General features: G+C 41.2%; 1 protein-coding gene across 3 annotated transcripts in view; it reads right to left on the bottom strand.

Moving 5' to 3' along the window:
• Positions 1–477: 477 nt before the first annotated feature.
• The window catches only part of nedd1 (NEDD1 gamma-tubulin ring complex targeting factor), a 57,865-nt gene continuing 38,823 nt past the window's right edge, over positions 478–19,519 (bottom strand). For all 3 annotated transcript variants that reach the window (XM_078553737.1, XM_078553739.1, XM_078553738.1), the window contains exons 13-16: positions 10,209–10,350; positions 6,268–6,421; positions 5,917–5,983; positions 478–2,176 (exon numbers count right to left, since the gene is read on the bottom strand). In XM_078553737.1, the coding sequence (XP_078409863.1) occupies positions 2,072–2,176; positions 5,917–5,983; positions 6,268–6,421; positions 10,209–10,350 (468 nt within the window). In that variant the 3' untranslated portion in view covers positions 478–2,071. The remainder of the gene's footprint in view (positions 2,177–5,916; positions 5,984–6,267; positions 6,422–10,208; positions 10,351–19,519) is intronic.

Here is a 19,519-nt window from a genome sequence, read left to right as displayed (position 1 = left end):
TTGCTCACAAGAATTAGGAGCAGGAATAGGCCATGTGGCCCCTCAAGCCTGCTCCAGCATTTGATAAGATCATGGCTGATCGCAGTCTCAACCCCATTTTCCTGTCCGACCCCCATAGCCCTCGGTTCCGTGGTCAATCAAGAATCTACCTAACTCAGCTTTGAAAACATTCAATGACCCAGCCTCCACTGCTCTCTGGAGAAGAGAATTCCAAAGACTCAAACCTCAGAGGAAAAGATCTGAAGAGTCATCCGGACTCGAAACGTTAATTCTGTTTTTCTCTCCACAGATGCTGTTAGATCTGCTGAGTTTTTCCAGCATTTTCTGCTTTTGTTTGAGAAAAAACTTATCCTTATCTCAGTCTTAAATGGGTGACCCCTAGCTTTTGAACGGTGCGCCTAGTTCTTGACTCCGCCGCAAGTGGAACATTCAGCATCTGAAATAAAATGCAGCAAAAATTTCTCAGGCTCTACAAAATTTTCACTTCATCAGTTTTAATTTCTGCCAATGTCCGGCTGAGTACTGAACTAAGTTTCTGAACAGCCAGGATACAAATCTCAGACTAAAAATACAGCAATTCATTTCAGAGAACATGACTAATGTTCAAATTTTCCATCTTGTTTAAAAACTGTTTTTCTTAGCCTCTCCAATTTTAAATATTTTATACAGCTTTGGATATGTTTAAATGCATAATGTTCTTACTATAATAACCTATAGCTTAACCTCTCCGAAAAATAAATATTTGGTAACTGATTGTTAAAAATAGGAGCGCAATAGCTTTAATTAGCTTTTATCAAAACATCCAACAAGTAATAAACTCAATTTCCCTCTGAAATGTCCTAACAATGCAGTATATCATATTAAAAACACAAAATACGCACTGCTTGGTAGCTTTCAACTCTTCCAAGATGCATGTGACGATTAAATCCAAGTTTTCTTTTGTCAAAATATTTTAATGATCGATCACGTGTGGGATGATTTTCCTTGCTGCAGTAGCAAAAATTTTAACAGCACTCGAGTATTTAAAAATACACCAAAAGTTTATCGATATATTTATTGCTTAACATGTTTGATATAGTATATTTTCCATCAAAAATATACTGCAATTTAATTGTTAATTCAAAAACCAAATCCACACGGAATTCTTTTATAAAATAGAAGTGCTACAACAGTGTGTAAGGTTCCATATAAACAATTACTTAATTCTAGACAACTGTTGAATATCAGGCCAAGCAAGGACAGTAAATTGGAGTTACTGGCTTACTGCTGTCTGATCAACCTACTTCCTTCAAATACCCACTAGATCTTAAAAAAGGCACTTAAGACTATCCTTTCAGCAATGATGCAGTATTTTAAAATTTAGTTTCACTTCTCCAGAATCCTGAAAATACTGCTTATACCAGAAACAGATACAAAAGATACTGTTTTACCTTGTTTTTAAAGTACATGAAAAACTCAAAGATATCACTGACAAGCAATCCCAATTTAAGGATCCGAACAGATATGGCCATTGTTGTTGTAGGACAAAAACATAAAATCATAAAAGTAGAATCTAGAGTAGAAAACGCCTCACCTAAAACAATCTCTACTCAGAACTGTCCTTATCCTGGAGTGATATTTTCATTCATTAATTTATTTTAAGAAATTCCAGGACAGCAGAATCTGACTAAATGCATATCTAATCCAATCTTTATTCTGATTCATATACTGAATTTCAATGGTATCCTTATTCATTCGCATTATGTAGGAGCCTTGATTAAAGCATACTCCTTGGAAGATTAGCTAGACATCCATCAGAATTCAGCTGTTTCGCCTCTGAAAATTCTGCTAGTTATAGATCTTCAATGCTTTTATTCCAACCATTTTAGTGGAATGGTATTAGTTCATTTTAGAACAAAGGCTGACTAATATGAGGAACTTTCCTGTTTTACAAAACATTTAACATGTTAATTATTTTGAAACAGGTTGAAATCAGTGTCCACCATCTGGGCCTTCCTTGCTGCAAGAAGCTATTACTTCTTCTCATCAGAATGAAACACTCTTGCTGCAGTGAGTGTTCAGAAATGTACTGTTAAAATGTAGCACGCAGTCTTTTATTCTCTTCTCGTAATCTCTCATTTTCCGACACCAAAGCTTCATTAACAGAATATTTTTCAAGTAAACCATGGATTTCATTCTGAAAGGAAAATGAGATATTTAAGTCAAGTTTACATAAGAAACCCACTGCAAAAATACAAATTAAATAGAGACTAAGATAAGTGATATAGTTATAAAGTAAAGCATAGTTTAAACAACTGAGATTTCTTGGAAAATGAAGTTTATTCCCTCAGTACCATTCCTTTCATTTTCCACTTCACTTTGTAGTTCCTGCGTTCTAATATTTTGCCGTGCCTCTCTACTTCATTTCCCCTTAAGTTCATTTGGAGGAGGCTGAACTCCATGCTCAGTAAGATGGATGAAAGCAATGCTGGGGAACAAATACATCATTCAATTTTATCTACCGTGGCAACATCAAGTTCCAACAAAGCCGCAATATAGCCAACTGCAGACCAAGGCTCCCATCACTCAAACTTAGGAAACCCTCTCTATTGCACCAGTCTAATGTTCGTATTTCTCCCCATTTCCCAAGGCATTAATCCCTTGCTAATGTGCAGTTCCACAGTCACTGACATCCTCCATTGCCTTACCATGCAAGTGCCAACAGGTTAAATGACCATAGGTGCAGGCCATCAAAGCCACATCCAATCCTGCATTCATCAGGCAGGCATACACGAGATGTCCGGGGGGGGGGGGGGGGGGGGGGTCAGTGGTTAGCGATTGCAACCTGCTTGATCTTTCCTCTTCCTAACCCAAAGGTACTGAAGGCAATTGTACGATGGCCTCGCCCAAACTACAGCACAACTGTTTGGTAGGATTATTCAGAACATTAGCTTTGAAGAGAAGGTGGCGTGTGTCATTTTTTTTGTTCTTACTGTCTTTCATTTTCTGGCTGTATAACTGTAATTTCAGCTTTCTTTAGGTAAAGTGAAATGCTACAATATGGGTCATATTCTGCTCAACTTCAAAAGTCATACACAAATTGCATTCAGAGCTTTAATTAGCAAAAAGACAATTTGTGGGTTTCAGATAGATTCAGCTTTTTAAAAGATTGTGTAAACAATATTTAAAATATTGTGTTAAGCAAAAATTAAATCTGGTTAATGTGGGCTGGCAAGCATTCTTTAGGAAAACATCCCTGTCTTTGCATAGGAGAGATAATGTGATTGGAATCCCATGATGGAGAAAGGTTGCTGACAGCAAGGGTGGGACGGCAAAATAAAACAGTGATGGTCCTTTGTGGAAATTCGAAGTAAAAACTAATTCGACTCCTGTAGCACTTAACTTGTCGTCATTCCAGAAATTTATTTGTAACTTCAAATTTAATCCAAAGAAAGCACCTGTTAAAAAGTAAAACAGTCCAACATTGATCAACTGAGTTCAACGCCTGAAATAAAGAGAAAATGCTGCAAATATTCAGCAGGCCATCTGTGCAAACAGAAAGAGTTAACTTTTCAGGTCAATGACCTTTCAACAGAGCTGGAGTCAAATACAGAGGCCAAGAAAGGGGAGGAAAGGACAAAAGAAAAGAAAAACAAAAGGGCAGAGGACAATCACAAAAGGATTGATGACCCAAGGCAAAAGGAAGTAGTAATGGAACAAAGTAAAAGTTCAGAGGAGCTGTAAATGGCAACAGCAGAACCATTACCCAGCACCTGATGTCTGAAACTGCTGAACCCCCAGTACAGCGTCTTGTACAAATTCACCCAATTTCAGTACTATTACCGTACTCTTGGCCCCAGCACAACAGTTTCTGGACTCCCTCATATAAGTCTGGCCTACATGTGACTCCAGGCCCACAGCAATGTGGTTGACTCTTAAATGCCCTCTGAAATGGCCTAGCAAGCCACTCTATTGTATCAACCCACTACAAAGTCTAAAAGGAATGAAACCGGATGGGCCACATGATATTGACTTAGGCACCAGAAATGACATCAGCAAACTCAGCCCTGCCAACACTGCAAAGTCCTCCTTACTAAGGTCAGGGGGCTAGTGCCAAAACTGGGAGAGATGTCTTACAGATAGTCAAGCAACAGCCTGACATAGTCATCCTCACGGATTCATACCTCACAGATAATGTCTGTCAAGAAACTATCATATTTTTCCCAGTATTATTGTGGGATATTTTAAAGCAGGCTTTTGTGTGTGTGTGTATGTTTCTGTATGTGTGGCTAATTTAATTAAACCAGAGACGATTAGACTATAAGGTTTAAATTATTAAAGAAGTGAGGTGTAAAACAGGCATTTGAAATGGAGATGAGTAAAGCTAGGGTGAGGTCAACAGATAACAGTGTGAATGAAGTTTGCATTTTTAGATAAGTGGAAAAGGTGTTTGATTTTCAAAGGGACCTGATAAGATTTTTACAACCGGCAAGATATATAAGGCAAGGTTCTAACGATTTTTCCCAAAAGTGCTGGCCATAATGAGAACATGAAAGATTTTTATATTCTGGGAAAAATAACTTTTAAAGGCAAGTGGAAACAATGGGATTTACAGACCAAAAAGGGAGAAATATATTTAAAGAAGGATGGAAGGCTAAGAGTGTAGCTGTGTGAGATCTTGAAAGCTGCACCGTGTGAAACAGACTTGGGGGAAAAAGCCTCTAGCCAACCTGCAGAGGTTTGCTGTTCCAATAACTGAAATTGTGTTAAGCACCTTTGGAAGTCCATTGACCAGTGGGTGCTTGTGGTAATTTGGTGGATGACTTTATTAGCTTGGAACCTATTTGGACTGTTGCCTTAAAGGGTGTATGTAGTTGGGAATCTAGTTAAGTAGAAATTTTGGGAACTGTTATACTCTGTAACTGTAATCTTGTGTGTGTTTAAGTTTGTTCTTTTGTTAATAAACGCTTTAATTTAATCTTTTAATCTCTAAAGGTGGTAGTGGACTCATTACCTTTGACTTCAGTGCACAAGCCTTCTCGTAATTAATACAAATTGCAAAATCGTTGTGATAGCGTGGCCAAGTTTCCCTTGTGGAGTTGGTCAGTGTAGCAAGTGCTGCCTGCCACATCATAACATGTCCTAGACACCACCATCACCATTCCTGGATATATCCTGTTCCACCAGCAAGACAGACCCAGCAGAGGTGGCGACACGGTGATATACAGTTGGGAGTTGTCCTGGGAGTTCTCAACATCGACTCCGGACCACATGAAGTCTCATGGCATCAGATCAAACATGGGCAAGGAAACCTCCCGCTGCACCATCCCCCTCAGCTGATGAATCAACTGTTCCATGTTGAACATCACTTGGAGGAAGCACTGAGGGCGCAGAATGTACTCTGGGTGAGGGACTTCAATACCCATCATCAGGGGTGACTGGGTAGCACCTCGACTGACCGAGCTGGCTGAGTCCTAAAGGACATAGCTGCTAGGCTGGGTCTGTGGCAGGTGGTGAGGCAACCAACAAGAGGGAAAAACCTACTTGACCTCATCCTCACCAATCTTCCTGCTGCAGAGGCATCTGTCCATGACAGTATCGGTAGGAGTGACCACTGCACAGACTTTGTGGTGACAAAGTCCCGTCTTCACCATTTCTGGACCATTTCAGATTGAAGAGTTTGATCTTCACCAAGGTTCTGCACAGAGGCATGCTGAAATCACCTGCACTCTTCGATAGTTTCATGCAGCCCTAGGAATATTTTCACAGTTTCCCACTGACAGGGCAATATAGTCATTCTCAGCAATCACTGCGGGGAGTTCAGTCACTAGTGCAATTACCTCCAACTGCATCTTGTACTACTAAGATAAACTAATCTGTTCAACATGCTATAACACTAGAAATAAAGGGCAGAACAGTTCAATTATTGTTGAATACCTGTTGGATTTGGAATTGCTTGATCATCTCCAGCTGCAAGTTTACGATGTCTCGATGCCACGCATCTCTGGGTTAAATAAAAAGAAACTTCAGAATTTCAGTTCCATAATTTGACAGAGTATGCAGAGTTTTAAACATTTCTAGAGTGAAACAGAAAAAGGTGAACGATAGCTAAAATAACCAGCTTCTTTATCTCTTTTCTTTTTAAAAACACTGAATGTCAAGTCTCTAACAATAAATAGTACAAATGTACTTCTGGTTTCATCCAAACAACTCTGAAAAACAGAAGAAAATAGGTTTGTCTTTTTAAAAAGATTTTTTGCAAGATTTTTTAGTCTCAACATTCCTTACTTGTAATCCTCCAAGGTTTCTTGTATTATGGTCCTAACTAACTGAATTTGAACAGATGTTAATTGTTGCCCAATGCCATCATTTCCAAAAGTATCCACAATTTTGTCAGCCAGCTTCGGAATTCCTGCTGATGTCGGCATCGTCAACTTAGCACCTGTTGAACAAGCACACACGCAATCAGTGATCTGAACATTTTACAATTTTCCTTACAAGTGGCAGAACTTGCACTTTGCAGCGACATATTAAAACTCCGGCATATGGAATATAATTGTGTCTAACTAGTTGATAGTTTATTAAACAAAATGTATTAAAAGCTTTGGTCCTTACTTTGTCATCCTTATATATATTTCAGTTTAACCTTTGGGTAACTTTCCAAACTCTTGGTTGAATTAAAGTTCTTTGATGAATTAATGGAGAGGGTTGATGAGGATGGTGCCCTTGACATGTTTATGGACTTTCAAATGGCATTTGACAGAATAACACATAGGCTTGTTAGCAAGATTGAAGCCTGTGAAATTGAGTGGACTGTAGCAGCATGTATACAAAATTAGATAAAGGATAGAAAGCAGAGACTGGTTTTCCAAACTACTGGGCGTATGCATTGGTGTCCCTCACTGATTAGCATCAAGACCATTTACTCTTTCTGATATATATTAATGGTCTGGGCTTGGGTACATAATGCATAATTTCAAAGTTTGCAGGTCACACAAGACTCAAATGTAGTAAATGGTGAGGAGGAAAGTAACAGACTTCAGGAGGAAACAGACTGGTGAAATGCGCAGACACATAGCAGATGAAATGTAACAAAAATAAGTGTGACGTGATACATTTTGCTTGGGAGAATGAGGAGAGGCAATACAAATCAAATGGTACAATTTTAAAACTGGTACAGGAACAGAAGGCACCTGGGGGTTTTGAAGGTGGCAGGACAAACTCAGAAGGCTGTGAAGAAACATTTGGAATCCTTGGTTTTATTAATAGATGCTTAAAGTACAAAAACAAAGAATTATGCCAAACCTTTGTGAAGCATTGGTTAGGCCCCAGCTGGAGGAGTGCATTCAATTCTGGATGCCACACTTTAGGAAGGCCTTAGACAGGGTGCAGATGTTTATTAGAATGGTACCAGGGATGAGGGACTTCAGTTATGCAGACAGACTACAGCATCTGGGAAGAACTCAGATGTCTCCACATAGTGAGTTATTATCTGGAATGCACTACATGACAGGATGGTGAAAGCAGATTCAATGGTAACTTTCAAAAGGGAATTGGATAAATACTTGAAAGGAAAAAAAGTGAGAGCTATGGGGGAAGTACAGGGGAGTGAGACTAACTAGATAATTCTACCAAAGATAAAAGCAAAGAACTGCGGATGCTGGAAATCCAAAACAAAACAAAAACAAAAATACCTGGAAAAACTCAGCAGGTCTGGTAGCATCGGTGGAGAAGAGCACAGTTGATGTTTCGAGTGCTCATGACCCTTCAACAGAACTAAGTAAAAATAGGAAAGGGGTGAAATATAAGCTGGTTTAAGGGGGAGGGGGAGGTTGGGACAAGAAGAGCTAGGTAAAGGGCCAGTGATAGGTGGACATAACCTTTTTGGTTATCTCAATTCTCAAATGGCCAATGTACCAGGGGAGGACAAAGAAAATGCTTCAAAGACACTCTGAAACTCTCCTCGAAGTTCAGCAGCATTACATTAATGACTAGGAGCTTGCTCCAATGGTTCAAAATGACGACGACCTGTCCATCAAGCTCCAATACGCTTTGAGTCAAAACGTCTCAATGATGAGGCAGAGCGGTGACAGAGAAGGAAAGAAAAGGAAGCAAATCCTGCACTTTGGACCTCACTACCTTGTTGGACATCCTGCCGCATGTGCCTGAAGATCTGAGGATCAAGAATTGGCCTGTTCAGTCACAGGAAGGCCCATGGCAGAAACTCGCAACTCTGAGTAGGCATCACCTTCGAATTGAGGTACACTAAGTCCTCACTTAATGTTGTAATTGTGTTCCTGAAAATGGCGACTTTAAGTGAAACGACTTTAAGTAAATCATGTTTTCCCCAAAAAAAATGAAGTAAAAGCTGTAGTTAGGTTCTGTAGGATCTTCCTCACCAAAAGAAAACCATGAAAACATTATATCTTTAAGTTGAAATACTTTACATTGCTAAATTCCTATATCGGTAGATAAAATAACGTTTAAAATAAGTGTAAAAATATTTAAATAATGTGGTAACTTCCCGACATACAGAACCTCCTGCTCGCTGCCAACCCTGCTCACCACACATCCCACTCTCTTGACCCTCTTAGACACTGTAGACCCTTCCTCTTGCCAACCTTCTGACGTGCAGCCTGTGCTGCTCTCTGACTCACCCCTGAACCTCCTGCTCTCTAACTCTCCCGCTCGTCACTTCCCTGTCCTGAACCCTCGCCGTGAGCAAGGGCTCTGGACATGAGCGGTGAGACGCAGGAGGAACAGCATCAAATTGCAGGAGATAAGTTCTCTTCAAGTAGTTTGTGATCAGCTTGACCTATTTTTGATCGGAAATCTCTCTTTTCAGCCTCTCCGAGGTCTGAAAGCCACCAGAAGTGGTTCATGAGCAGAGCGAGTGGAGGTAAAGTAAGCAAGGTCTCTACCCTGCTGGTTTTACTGCACTAGAGAAGAGTTGTGTCCCAGCCTGGTGTCCCAAAGGTATTCAATCCATTGTTGAGTAAATTGACTCATTGTCAGGATCAAGGAACTGTTAACCAGGAGATCTCTGATCAAAAAGGGGTGAAGCTCCTGCAACTCTAAGCTGTTTGTCCTGCCTCTCATTTCCAGAGCCCACACTCACAGCAAGGGTCCAGTAGAGGGAAGTGATGAGCAGGAGAGTCAGGGAACAGGGAGGCCACAATTCGGAGGGCCAGTAGTAAGAGGATGGGTTAGGGAGTGGGAGACATCTCAAGTCGGCGGGTCGGCAGCAATATGGTGGGTTAGGGAGTGGGAGAGGCCCCTCCAAAATGGCGCTGATCGAGTCACGCAGCCCTCTGTCAGACTGGTGCAAAACAACGTTAAAATGAATCGCGCAATGCTAAACGAAAATACAGGACCATTAAGTGACAGTGTTAAAGTGAAACATCATCAAACAGGGTCTTAATGTACAATGATATGCAAAATAGTCCCATAGGAGCAGAAACATTGATTCCTAAATGTTACCAAATCTTTACAAATTGTTAGTATAAACAACACTAAACAGGAGCTGCAAACGGATGTTAAAGAAGCCACACAGGGCTCCGGTACTGCAGATTGCCGATCCCTGAAGTAGGATGTACATCTCATGGATGAGATGACCTTGGAGGGATGCCCTTTTTCAGTTATATATGTGGCAAAAGAGCAGGGAGGTGGATTAATGGAATCTTTAAAACCCAATAGGCCATATGGTCTCTTTGATCCTATGTTTTGATTTACAACAGGGAAGATTATAGGACAAGTGTCACTTCTACTGACATTGAAACCTTTAAATAAATTACAGGCTGCTACATTGATTGCACAGCGTCGATGTTGTTAACAACCGAAAAACAGCAGTGAAAACTATGAGTGCTGCTGTGTGGATTAAGCTGCAAGTTAGGTCCATTGTGATTTGGATTAAGGCAAGATTTTTGAAACGCAAGTTATATTAAGACGTGAAGGGAAACCACACAAAACTCTCAGTTTTTAAGTAGATCACAGTTTAAAAGAGTGAACCATACATAAGCAGGCCTTATGTAAAAGTGCATTAAAATCTTCTCATCAAACTAAAATTGTTCGGTTTTCAAAAAATCAATTTCGCTCTTTCAATCTCCCTGGTATACCTTTATACTCTGTGCCTATTAAATTCATAGAACATATAGCACAGAAATAGGCCATTCAATCCATCCAGTCATGCCTTTTGGAACTAGTACAAATATAGATCAGTGACTGCTCACCAGATGTAGAGGTCTCCTGCTCTGGAGATTCCTGAGGAAACGGAAATTCTCTTCCTTTTCTTTCACATACATCAGGTGTTTTCACCATGGAAGATGTTAGAGGTGTCCCCAAGGTCCCACAATCAGCAACAGAAGAGTTTAACTTTGTAAACATATTGAAACCATGAACAAATTAACATCTTAAAAGAGAAACATTTAAAGCCTTTGAGAACTGAAGCGATATTTCGAAATAAAAACAAAAACATGTTTCATTATATTCATTTATACTAACATTCATGGTTTTATCTATTTTTCTTTTTCAGTATTTACAATATTCATGCAAGCTACATAGTCGACTGTATTGAGGTTCTGGACAAAGCTATACATCTTGAATACTAAACAAGGCTGGTCATATTATGGGTTAAAGATCTGTATTCATTTCAGTCCTAACAGTTTTTTTTAAAAGTATTTTTAAAAAGGATAATAAATCCAGCTAAGGATATGAATACATTTCAAGCTAAATATATTTACAGCAAATAGGATCACAATAGATAAGGAACATAGGAACAGCTGTTAACCATTCAACCTCTACAGCCTGTTACTGAACTCAATGAGAGATCATAGCTTGGCTCACCACCTTGGCTCTGTATTTTTATATCTTTGGGAAACAAAATCTGATCAGTCTCATTTAAAATTATTAATTGGGGTAGAGCCTTCCAAAATTTTACCACACTTTGTGAAAAAAGTATTTCCTAACTTCTCTCTAAAATAACCAGGCTCTGATTTTAAGGTTATTTCCCCTAAGCCTAGACCCACCACCAGCAGAAAAAAAATCTTATCTACCCTCTCAATTCGTCTCAAAATTCTAAAAGCTTCAATCAAATCCCCTTCAACTGTCTACATTCTAGGGAATACAAGCCTAATTCATGTAGTCTCACCTCAATCAAACCCTTGGAGTTCATGTTGGTGAATCTGCACTGTATAAGTCCTTTCTAAAGTGTGGTGCCCATAACTGTACTCAGTCCTCTAGATAGGATCTATCCCGGACTTTGTTTAGCTGTAACAGAACTTCATCCCTTTTACACTCTTGACTTCTAAATACAAAGGTCAACATTTCATTAGCTTTTTAGATTGTTTTTGTACCTTATTTACATTTGTGTACAGCCACCTAAATATCTTTGGGCCTCAACAGTTTCACATTTTAATATTCAGATGTATTCTTTAGTAAAAATGAATGACTTCACACTTGCCTGCACTGAAATCCATCTACCACAGTTTTGCCTATCAATCTCTTTGTAACGTTATGCTTCCAACTACACTACTGACTATTCTGGGGAAGTGGTGGCATAGTGGTATTGTCACTGGACTGATATTCCAGGGTAATGTTCTGGGGACCTGGGTTCAAATCACCAGATGGTGAAATCTGAACTAAAGGTCTGATGATGACCATAAAGCCATTGCTGTAATAAACAGTTCTGAAGAAGAATCATACGGACTTGAAACGTGGTCTTTCTCTCCACAGACGCTGTCAGGCCTGCTGAATTTTTCCAGCAATTTTTGTTTTTTGTTTCAGATTTCCAGCATCCGCAGTATTTTGCTTTCATCGTTGTAAAAAACCCATCTGATTCACTAATGCCCTTTAGGGAAGGAAATCTGCCGTCCTTACCTGGTCTGGCCTAGATGCGACTCCAGACCCACAGCAATGTGGTTAATGAGGGTAAACTACCCTTTGAATAAGGGCAATTAGGGATGGGCAATAAATACTGGCCAGCAATGCCCACATCCCATGAACGAATAAATAAAAAACCACCAATCTTTTGTGCCATCGGCAATCTTGGATAAAAAGCAGCTCTGAAGAAGAGTCATATGGACTTGAAACGTTAACTCTGTTTTTCTCTCCACAGATGCAGAGATGCTGATCCAGGCTTGCTGAGTGTACCAGCATTTTGTTTTTATTTCAGATTTACAGCATCTGCAGTATTTGGCTTTAATAAAAGTCTCACTACTGTGTTATGCAAGTTATTAATAGTGTAAATAGTTGAGGCCTCAGCACAGATTCTTTTGGGACACCATTAATCACTTCCCTCCAATTCGAGTGCAAACCTATTGTCCCTGCTGTTTTCGACCACCTAAACAATCTCCTAACCAGGTCAGTAGTTTCCCCTCTATTTTATGAACCTTAATTTTAGGTAACAGTCTGTTCTGTGGAACCTTACTGAATGTGTTCTGGAAGTCCAAAAACAGTACATTGAGACATTACCCTGCTTATAACTTGAGTCACTTTCTCAAAAAATTCGATTTGCTTCATTAGACACAACCATCCCTTTACAAATCCATTTTAAGCTCTCTGCAATCAGCTCAAATTGCTGAGTGCCCAGTCACTCTGTCCTTAATTATACATTCCAATAACTTCCCACAAGAGATGTTAGACTAACAGGTCAAAAGTTCACTGATTTCTTTCTCTCTCACCCTTTAAAAATAATGAAATTACATCTGCAAATTTCCAGTCTAAAGAGACATTTCTGAATCGCACACGCTTTGAATTGTGTCTGATGCACCTCCAATTTCTTCACCTACTTCCTTTTAAATCATTTGTTTTCACGATAGAAAACGCAAAACATGCTCTGGAAACAGTGAGAATGAGGAATTTTAAAGAAAATAGTAAAGAATTAGTCCTGGAGAAGTTAATGGGACTAAAAGCTGTCAAACCCTCTGGACCCAATGGTTTACATTCTAGAGTTTTAAAAGAGGTAGCTGCAGAGATAGTGAATGAATTGTCTTAAATTTCCAGAATTTATAGAATTGGAAAATAGAAAACGCAGTGCATTATTTAAGAAATGAGACACAGAGGAGATTACAGGGAAGTTGGCCTGAAATCAGTAGTAGGGAAAATACTAGCATATTCTTAGAGACATGGTAACAAGGCACTTTGGTAAGTTTGTGCTGATGCTTCCCAAAGGGAAATCATGTTTGACAAATCTAGTAGAGTTTTTTTTGGGGGGCTGCAACTAGTAGCATGGATAAGGGGAAACAGCGCATTTCGCTTTTCAAAAAGCATTCAATAAGATGCCACCACAACAGATTATTACACATAGTTATGGCTCATTGGATTAAGGGTAATATATTAACATGGCTAAGGATTGGTGAATGGACAGAAGGCAGAATAAATGGATCATTTAGTCACATGGCAGTACAGAACTTGAGTATTGTTGAAAGAGAGACATGCTGTTGCAGCGTTTCCTCTTACACACATCAAGGCATTGATATGGAGAATGAACCAGGCAACCATATAGTTTAATTTTAAAAAGGCACAATGCCTGGATATTCCTTTTGCCTGCAGGGGACAAGGTCCTTGTATATGAATATATGTAGCCTCTAGCAAGCATAAGTGACCTACATTGTAAGCCCAACTGATAATCTTAAGTTGATTGTGTCGTTGGGTTCCTACGACATGAAAAGGAATCCAACACTATGTTCAAACCTTAATCCTTATTGCTATTTTTTTAAAAAGTTGAACAATTAAGATGGCTACTACAAGTCACCTGATCACAGAGTTGGCCCTTTGCCTGGGAGCTATCCCCAGGAGTTAGGGACAAAAGAATTCTTCTCTGAGTTTCTGGAATGTCACACCTCACTATGCCTAGGTGGTTACTAACAGATTCATATAGGGAGGCAATGGCATAGTGCTATTGTCACTGGACTGGTAATCGAGAAACCCAGGGTTCGAATCCCTACATGACAGATGGTGGAGTTTGAATTCAATAAAAATCTGGAATTAAAAGTAAAAATGATGACCATAAAACCATTGTCGATTGTTGTAAAAACCCCTCTAGTTCAGTAATGCCCTTTAGGGAAGGAATCTGCCGTCCTCACCTGGTCTGGCCCACATGTGACTCCAGATCCACAGTAATGTGGTTGACTGTTAAATGCCCTCTGAAATAGCCTAGCAAGCCACTCAGTTGTATCAAAACGGTACAAAGCCAATAAAAAGGAATGAAACCAGATGCATCACCCGGCATCAACCCAAGCACCAGAACGACAATGGCAAAACCATCCCCGTCGACCCTGCAAAGTCCTCCTTACTAACATCTGGGGTCCTGTGTCTCAGGCTAGTCAAGCAACAGCCTGCCACAGTCATACAAGATCATGTCCCAGACATAGTGGTATACAATCGGGAGGGACTTGCCCTGGGAGTCCTCAACATCGACTCTGGACCCCATAAAGCCTCATGGCATCAAGTCAAACATGGGCAAGGAAACCTCCTGCTGATTAACACGTACCACCACCAACACCCCACGCACGCACACAACCCCCCCCCACCACCCCCCTCCCCACCCCACCTTCAGCTGATGAACCAGTGCTCCTTCATGTAGGGAGGGAGCACTGAGGGTGGCAAGGACGCAGAATGTACTCTGTTGGGGGACTTCAGCATCCATCACTAAGAGTGGCTCGGTAGCAGCACCACAGACTGAGCTGGCCGAGTCCTAAAGGACATAGCTGCTAGGCTGGGTCTGCAGCAGGTGGTGAGGGAACCAACAAGAGGGAAAAGCATACTGACCTCATCCTCACCAACCTGCCTGTTGCAGATACATCTGCCCATGACAGTCAGTAGCGATAGAAGTGGCCACCGCACAGTCCTTGTGGAGACAAAATACCATCTTCACATTCAGGATACCATCATGTTGTGTGGCACTACCACCATGCCAAATGGGATAGATTTCAAACATTTCTAGCAACTTAAGACTGGGCATCCTTGACACGCTGTGGGCCATTAGCAGCAGCAAAATTGTACTCAACCACAATCTGTAACTTCAGGGCCTGGCATATCCCCCACTCTACCATTACCACCAAGCCAGGGGATCAACCCTGGTTCAATGAAGAGTACAGGAGGGCATGCCAGGAGCAGCACCAGGCATACCTAAAAATGAGGTGTCAGCCTGGTGAAGTTACAACACAGGACTACTTGTGTGCCAAATAGCATAAGCAGCAAGTGATAGACACAGCTAAGCGATCCCACAACCAACGGATCAGATCTAAGCTTTCCAGTCCTGTCACATCCAGTCATGAACGATGGTGGGCAAGTAAACAACTCACTGGAGGCGGCGGCTCCATAAATATCCCCATCCCCAATGATGGAAGAGCACAGCACATCAGTGCAAAAGATAAGGCTGACGCATTCGCAACAATCTTCGGCCAGAAGTGCCAAGTGGATGGTCCACCTTGGCCTCCTCTGGAGGTCCCCAGCATCACAGATGCCAGTCTTCAGCCAATTTGATTCACTCCGGCTGAAGGCACTGGATATTGCAAAGGCTATGGGCCTTGACAATATTCTGGCAATAGTACTGAAGACTTGTGCTGCAGAACTTGCTGCGCCCCTAGCCAAGCTGTTCCAGTACAGCTGCAACACTGGCATCTACCCGGCTATGTGGAAAATTGCCCAGATATGTCCTGTACACAAAAAGCAGGGCAGATTCAACCCGGCCAATTACTGCCCTATTAGCCTGCTCTCCATCATCAAGGGGTCATCAACAATGCTATCAAGTGGCACTTGCTTAGCAATAACCTGCTCAATATCACAATATGGGTTCCACCAGGGCCACTCAGCTTCTGGCCTCATTACAGCCTTGATTCAAACATGGATAAAAGGGCTGAACTCAAGGTGAGTTGAGAGTGACTGCTCTTGATATTAAGGCAGCATTTGACAGAGTGTGACATCAAGAAGCCCTGGCAAAACTGGAGTCAATGGGAATCAGGGGGAAAACTCTTCACTGGTTGGAGTTATACCTAGCACACAGGAAGATGGCTGTGGTTGTTGGAGGTCAATCAGCTCAGCTCCAGGACATCACTGCAGGAGTTCCTCAGGGTAATGTCCTCAACCCAACCATCTTCAACTGCTTTATCAATGACCTTCCTTCCATAAGGTCAGACGTGAGGATGTTCACAGATAATTACACAATGTTCAGCACTATTCGTGGCTCCTCAGGTCCTGAAGCAGTCCATGTCCAAATGCAGCAAAACCTGGACAATATCCAGGCTTGAGCAGACAAATGGCAAGTAACATTCGCGCCACACAAGTGCCGGGCAACGACCACCTCCGACAAGAGAAAATCTAACCATCACCCCTTGACATTCAATTACATGGCCATCACTGAATGCCCCACTATCAACATCCTAGACGTTACCATTGACCAGAAACTGAGCTGGACTAGCTATATAAATACTGTGTCTACAAAAGCAGGTCACAGGCTCGGAATCCCGCAGCGACTAACTCACCTGCTGACTCCCCAAAGCCTGTCGAACCCTACAAGTCAGGAGTGTGGTGGAATACTCTCCACTTGCCTGGATGAGTGTAGCTCCAGCAACACTCGAAGCTTGACACCATCCAAGGCAAAGCAGCCCATTTGATTGGCACCCCACTTACAAACATTCACTCTTTCCACCACTGATGCACAGTAGCAGCAGTGTGTACCATCTACGAGATGCACTGCAGAAACTCACCAAAGTTTCCTAGACAGCACCTTCCAAACCTATGACCGTTACCATCTAGAAGGACAAGGGCAGCAGACACATGGGAACACCACCACCCAGAAGTTCCCCTCCAAGGCACTCACCATCCTGACTTGGAAATATATTGCTGTTCCTTCACTGTCGCTGGGTCAAAATCCTGGAACTCCCTCCCTAACAGCACTGTAGGTGCGCCTGTACCACGCTGACTGCACAGATTCAAGAAAGTAGCTCACCACCACCTTCTCGAGGACAATTAGGGATGTGCAATAATTGCTGGTCAAGCCAGCGATACCCACTTCCCATGATTGAATAAAACGAAATCAGAGGGTTTGGGAAAACACGCCACCACTTAAGTCTTTAAAAGACAAATAGAAAACATCTTCTGTTTACGGATAGGTGGTAAGAGGAAATCGGTGCAGTTTCACTGTCTCTAGCTCCTATCCATAACAGTGCAATTCTTAGCACACCTGGCATTGTTCAGCAGGTGCTACATTCGTGGAATCACATCTAATATTAGACATTATAGTCTGAGTTTTGCAAGCACAGGTTGGTTGAGTACTATCAGTATTCTGCAGACAGCCAAAGAGATGAGCTGGTTGATACAATCTGCCAGACGTTGGGACATACAGACAACGTACCTGGCATTGTACAGGCACTGAAATTCACACAGCACATTATTTATTTGTGTGGTAGGCAAAAAGTCTTTTTGTCTTGACAGCAACAGCCTGTTAGTGGAGAATACTATTCATGTTGCTACTGTATAATGGCAGCATGAAACTGCTAGTTTCACCTATTGCTCAAATTTTTAAGATACCTTACCCTTCCAAGATAATTTCAGGTAGATGGGACACTTTGCAGGTGCAAAAGTGATATCCTGAGGCCCATTCCTGATTACGCAAGACACATTGCGAGCAACGGTCTGATTGTGGTAGCCATTATCCTGCAGGATAACTTTGATGCACCCCATTTTGGCGTCAAGCTTGCACAGCATGCAAATGGCTCAGGCCTTATTCACAATATTGCTGATGAGGCTAATCTTATAGTTCATGGAACTGTAGGAACCCCAACGCATATATTGACCAAAGTAGGCTTGTGGTAGAAAGAAGAAAATACATTGGCGGATTTCTCAACTAGTATGTTGAGGAAAGTGTGATCATTAGCCTGCTTCATTTCAAAGGTGAATTTGAGTGCGAGATGGAGCACATTAAAGGTGTTTAAGAAAATTCATACATGCAGCTGCCGATTCAAATGTAGCAAACGTATCATCTAGGCATCGGAAATATACAAGGGGTAGGAGGTTAGGGGTTGGTTAGGGGTAGCTAAGGTTGTCACAGGACTAGTAATCAAGATGCCCAGGCAAGGGGACATGGTTTCAAATGCCACCATGGCAGCTGGTGGAATTTAAATTCAATTCATGGAATTAAAAGCTAGTCTCAGTAATGGTGACCATGAAGCTATCATTGATTGTTGTAAAAAACCCATTTGGTTCACTAAAGCCCTTTAGGCAAGGAAATCTGCCATCCTTAACTTGGTCTGGCCTACATGTGACCCCAGACCCACAGCAATGTGGTTGACCCTTAACTGCCCTCTGAAATGGCCTAGCAAGCCACTTAGTTCAAGGGCAATTATGGACGGGCAACAAATTCTGGCCTTGCCAGCGATGCCCACATCCCATAAAAGAAATTTTTTTTTAAATAAACTGGTGGAGTACCAAGAGGATCAGTGCCTGGGCCTCAGCTATTTACAATCATTATCAATGACTTAGGTGAGGGGATTGATGTAACATATCCTAATTTGTTGGCAACACAGGGTTAAGTAGGAAAGTAAGCTGTGATGAGGATACAAAGAGGCTGCAAAAGGATTAAACAGGTTAAGTAATGGAAAAGAATATGACAGATGATATATAAAGTGGAAACATGTAAGTTATTTACTTTGGAAGGAAAAATAAACAAGCAGAATTTTTTTTAAAATGATGGGAGAATGGGAAATGTTGATATTCAGGGAAATTTGGCTGCCACTGACAAAAATCACTGATAGTTAACATGCAGGTATAGCAAACAATTAAGAAAACAAATGGCAGGTTAGCCTTTATTACAAAGGGCTTGGACTAAAAGAGTAATATAGTCTTACTACAATTGTATAGGGCTTTACAAGACTACATAGTTGGAGTACTATGTGCAATTTGGGTCTCCTTAAGTAAGGAAGGGTATACTTTCTTGAGAGGGTGTGCAATAGAGGTTCACTAGGCTGATCCTGGAATGAGAGAATGGCCCCATGAAGAGAGATGGAGTAGGCTTGGCCTATATTCCCTCGATTTTAGAACAAGAGGTGATCTTTTTGAAATATATAAAATTCTTAGGGATCTGACGGAGTAGATGCTGGAAAGATGTTTCCCTGGCTAGCAAGTCTGGAACAAGGAGGTCACAGTTCCTGAATAAAGGGCTGAAATGAAGAAAATAAAATTCACTCAAAAGGCTGCAAATTTTTGGAATCCTCTACCCGAAGGAACTGTGGATTTTAGAACATTGTCAGGGACATAACAAGGCACTTAGAAAAGCATAATATGATTGGGCAGAGTCAGCACCTACTTTTCAAGAGATCGATAGATTTTTGGCTACTAATAGAATCATGGGGTATGGGGGTACTGCAGGAAGGTGTCATGAGGTAGATCAGCCATGGTCCCATTGAAAGGCATAGGAGGCTCAAAAGGCTGGTCCACTCCTACCCCTATTATGTTATGTTAAATCCAGAGGTGAAAAACATTGGCCCTGTAGATTCCTCAGTTTTTTGTGGCCTTATTTTTTCCAATACTTTTTTCTTGACTA

The sequence above is a fragment of the Cetorhinus maximus genome, chromosome 12 (assembly GCF_964194155.1).
Source record: "Cetorhinus maximus chromosome 12, sCetMax3.hap1.1, whole genome shotgun sequence".
Lineage (NCBI taxonomy): Eukaryota > Metazoa > Chordata > Chondrichthyes > Lamniformes > Cetorhinidae > Cetorhinus > Cetorhinus maximus.
This window is presented reverse-complemented; position numbering and strand designations above follow the sequence as displayed.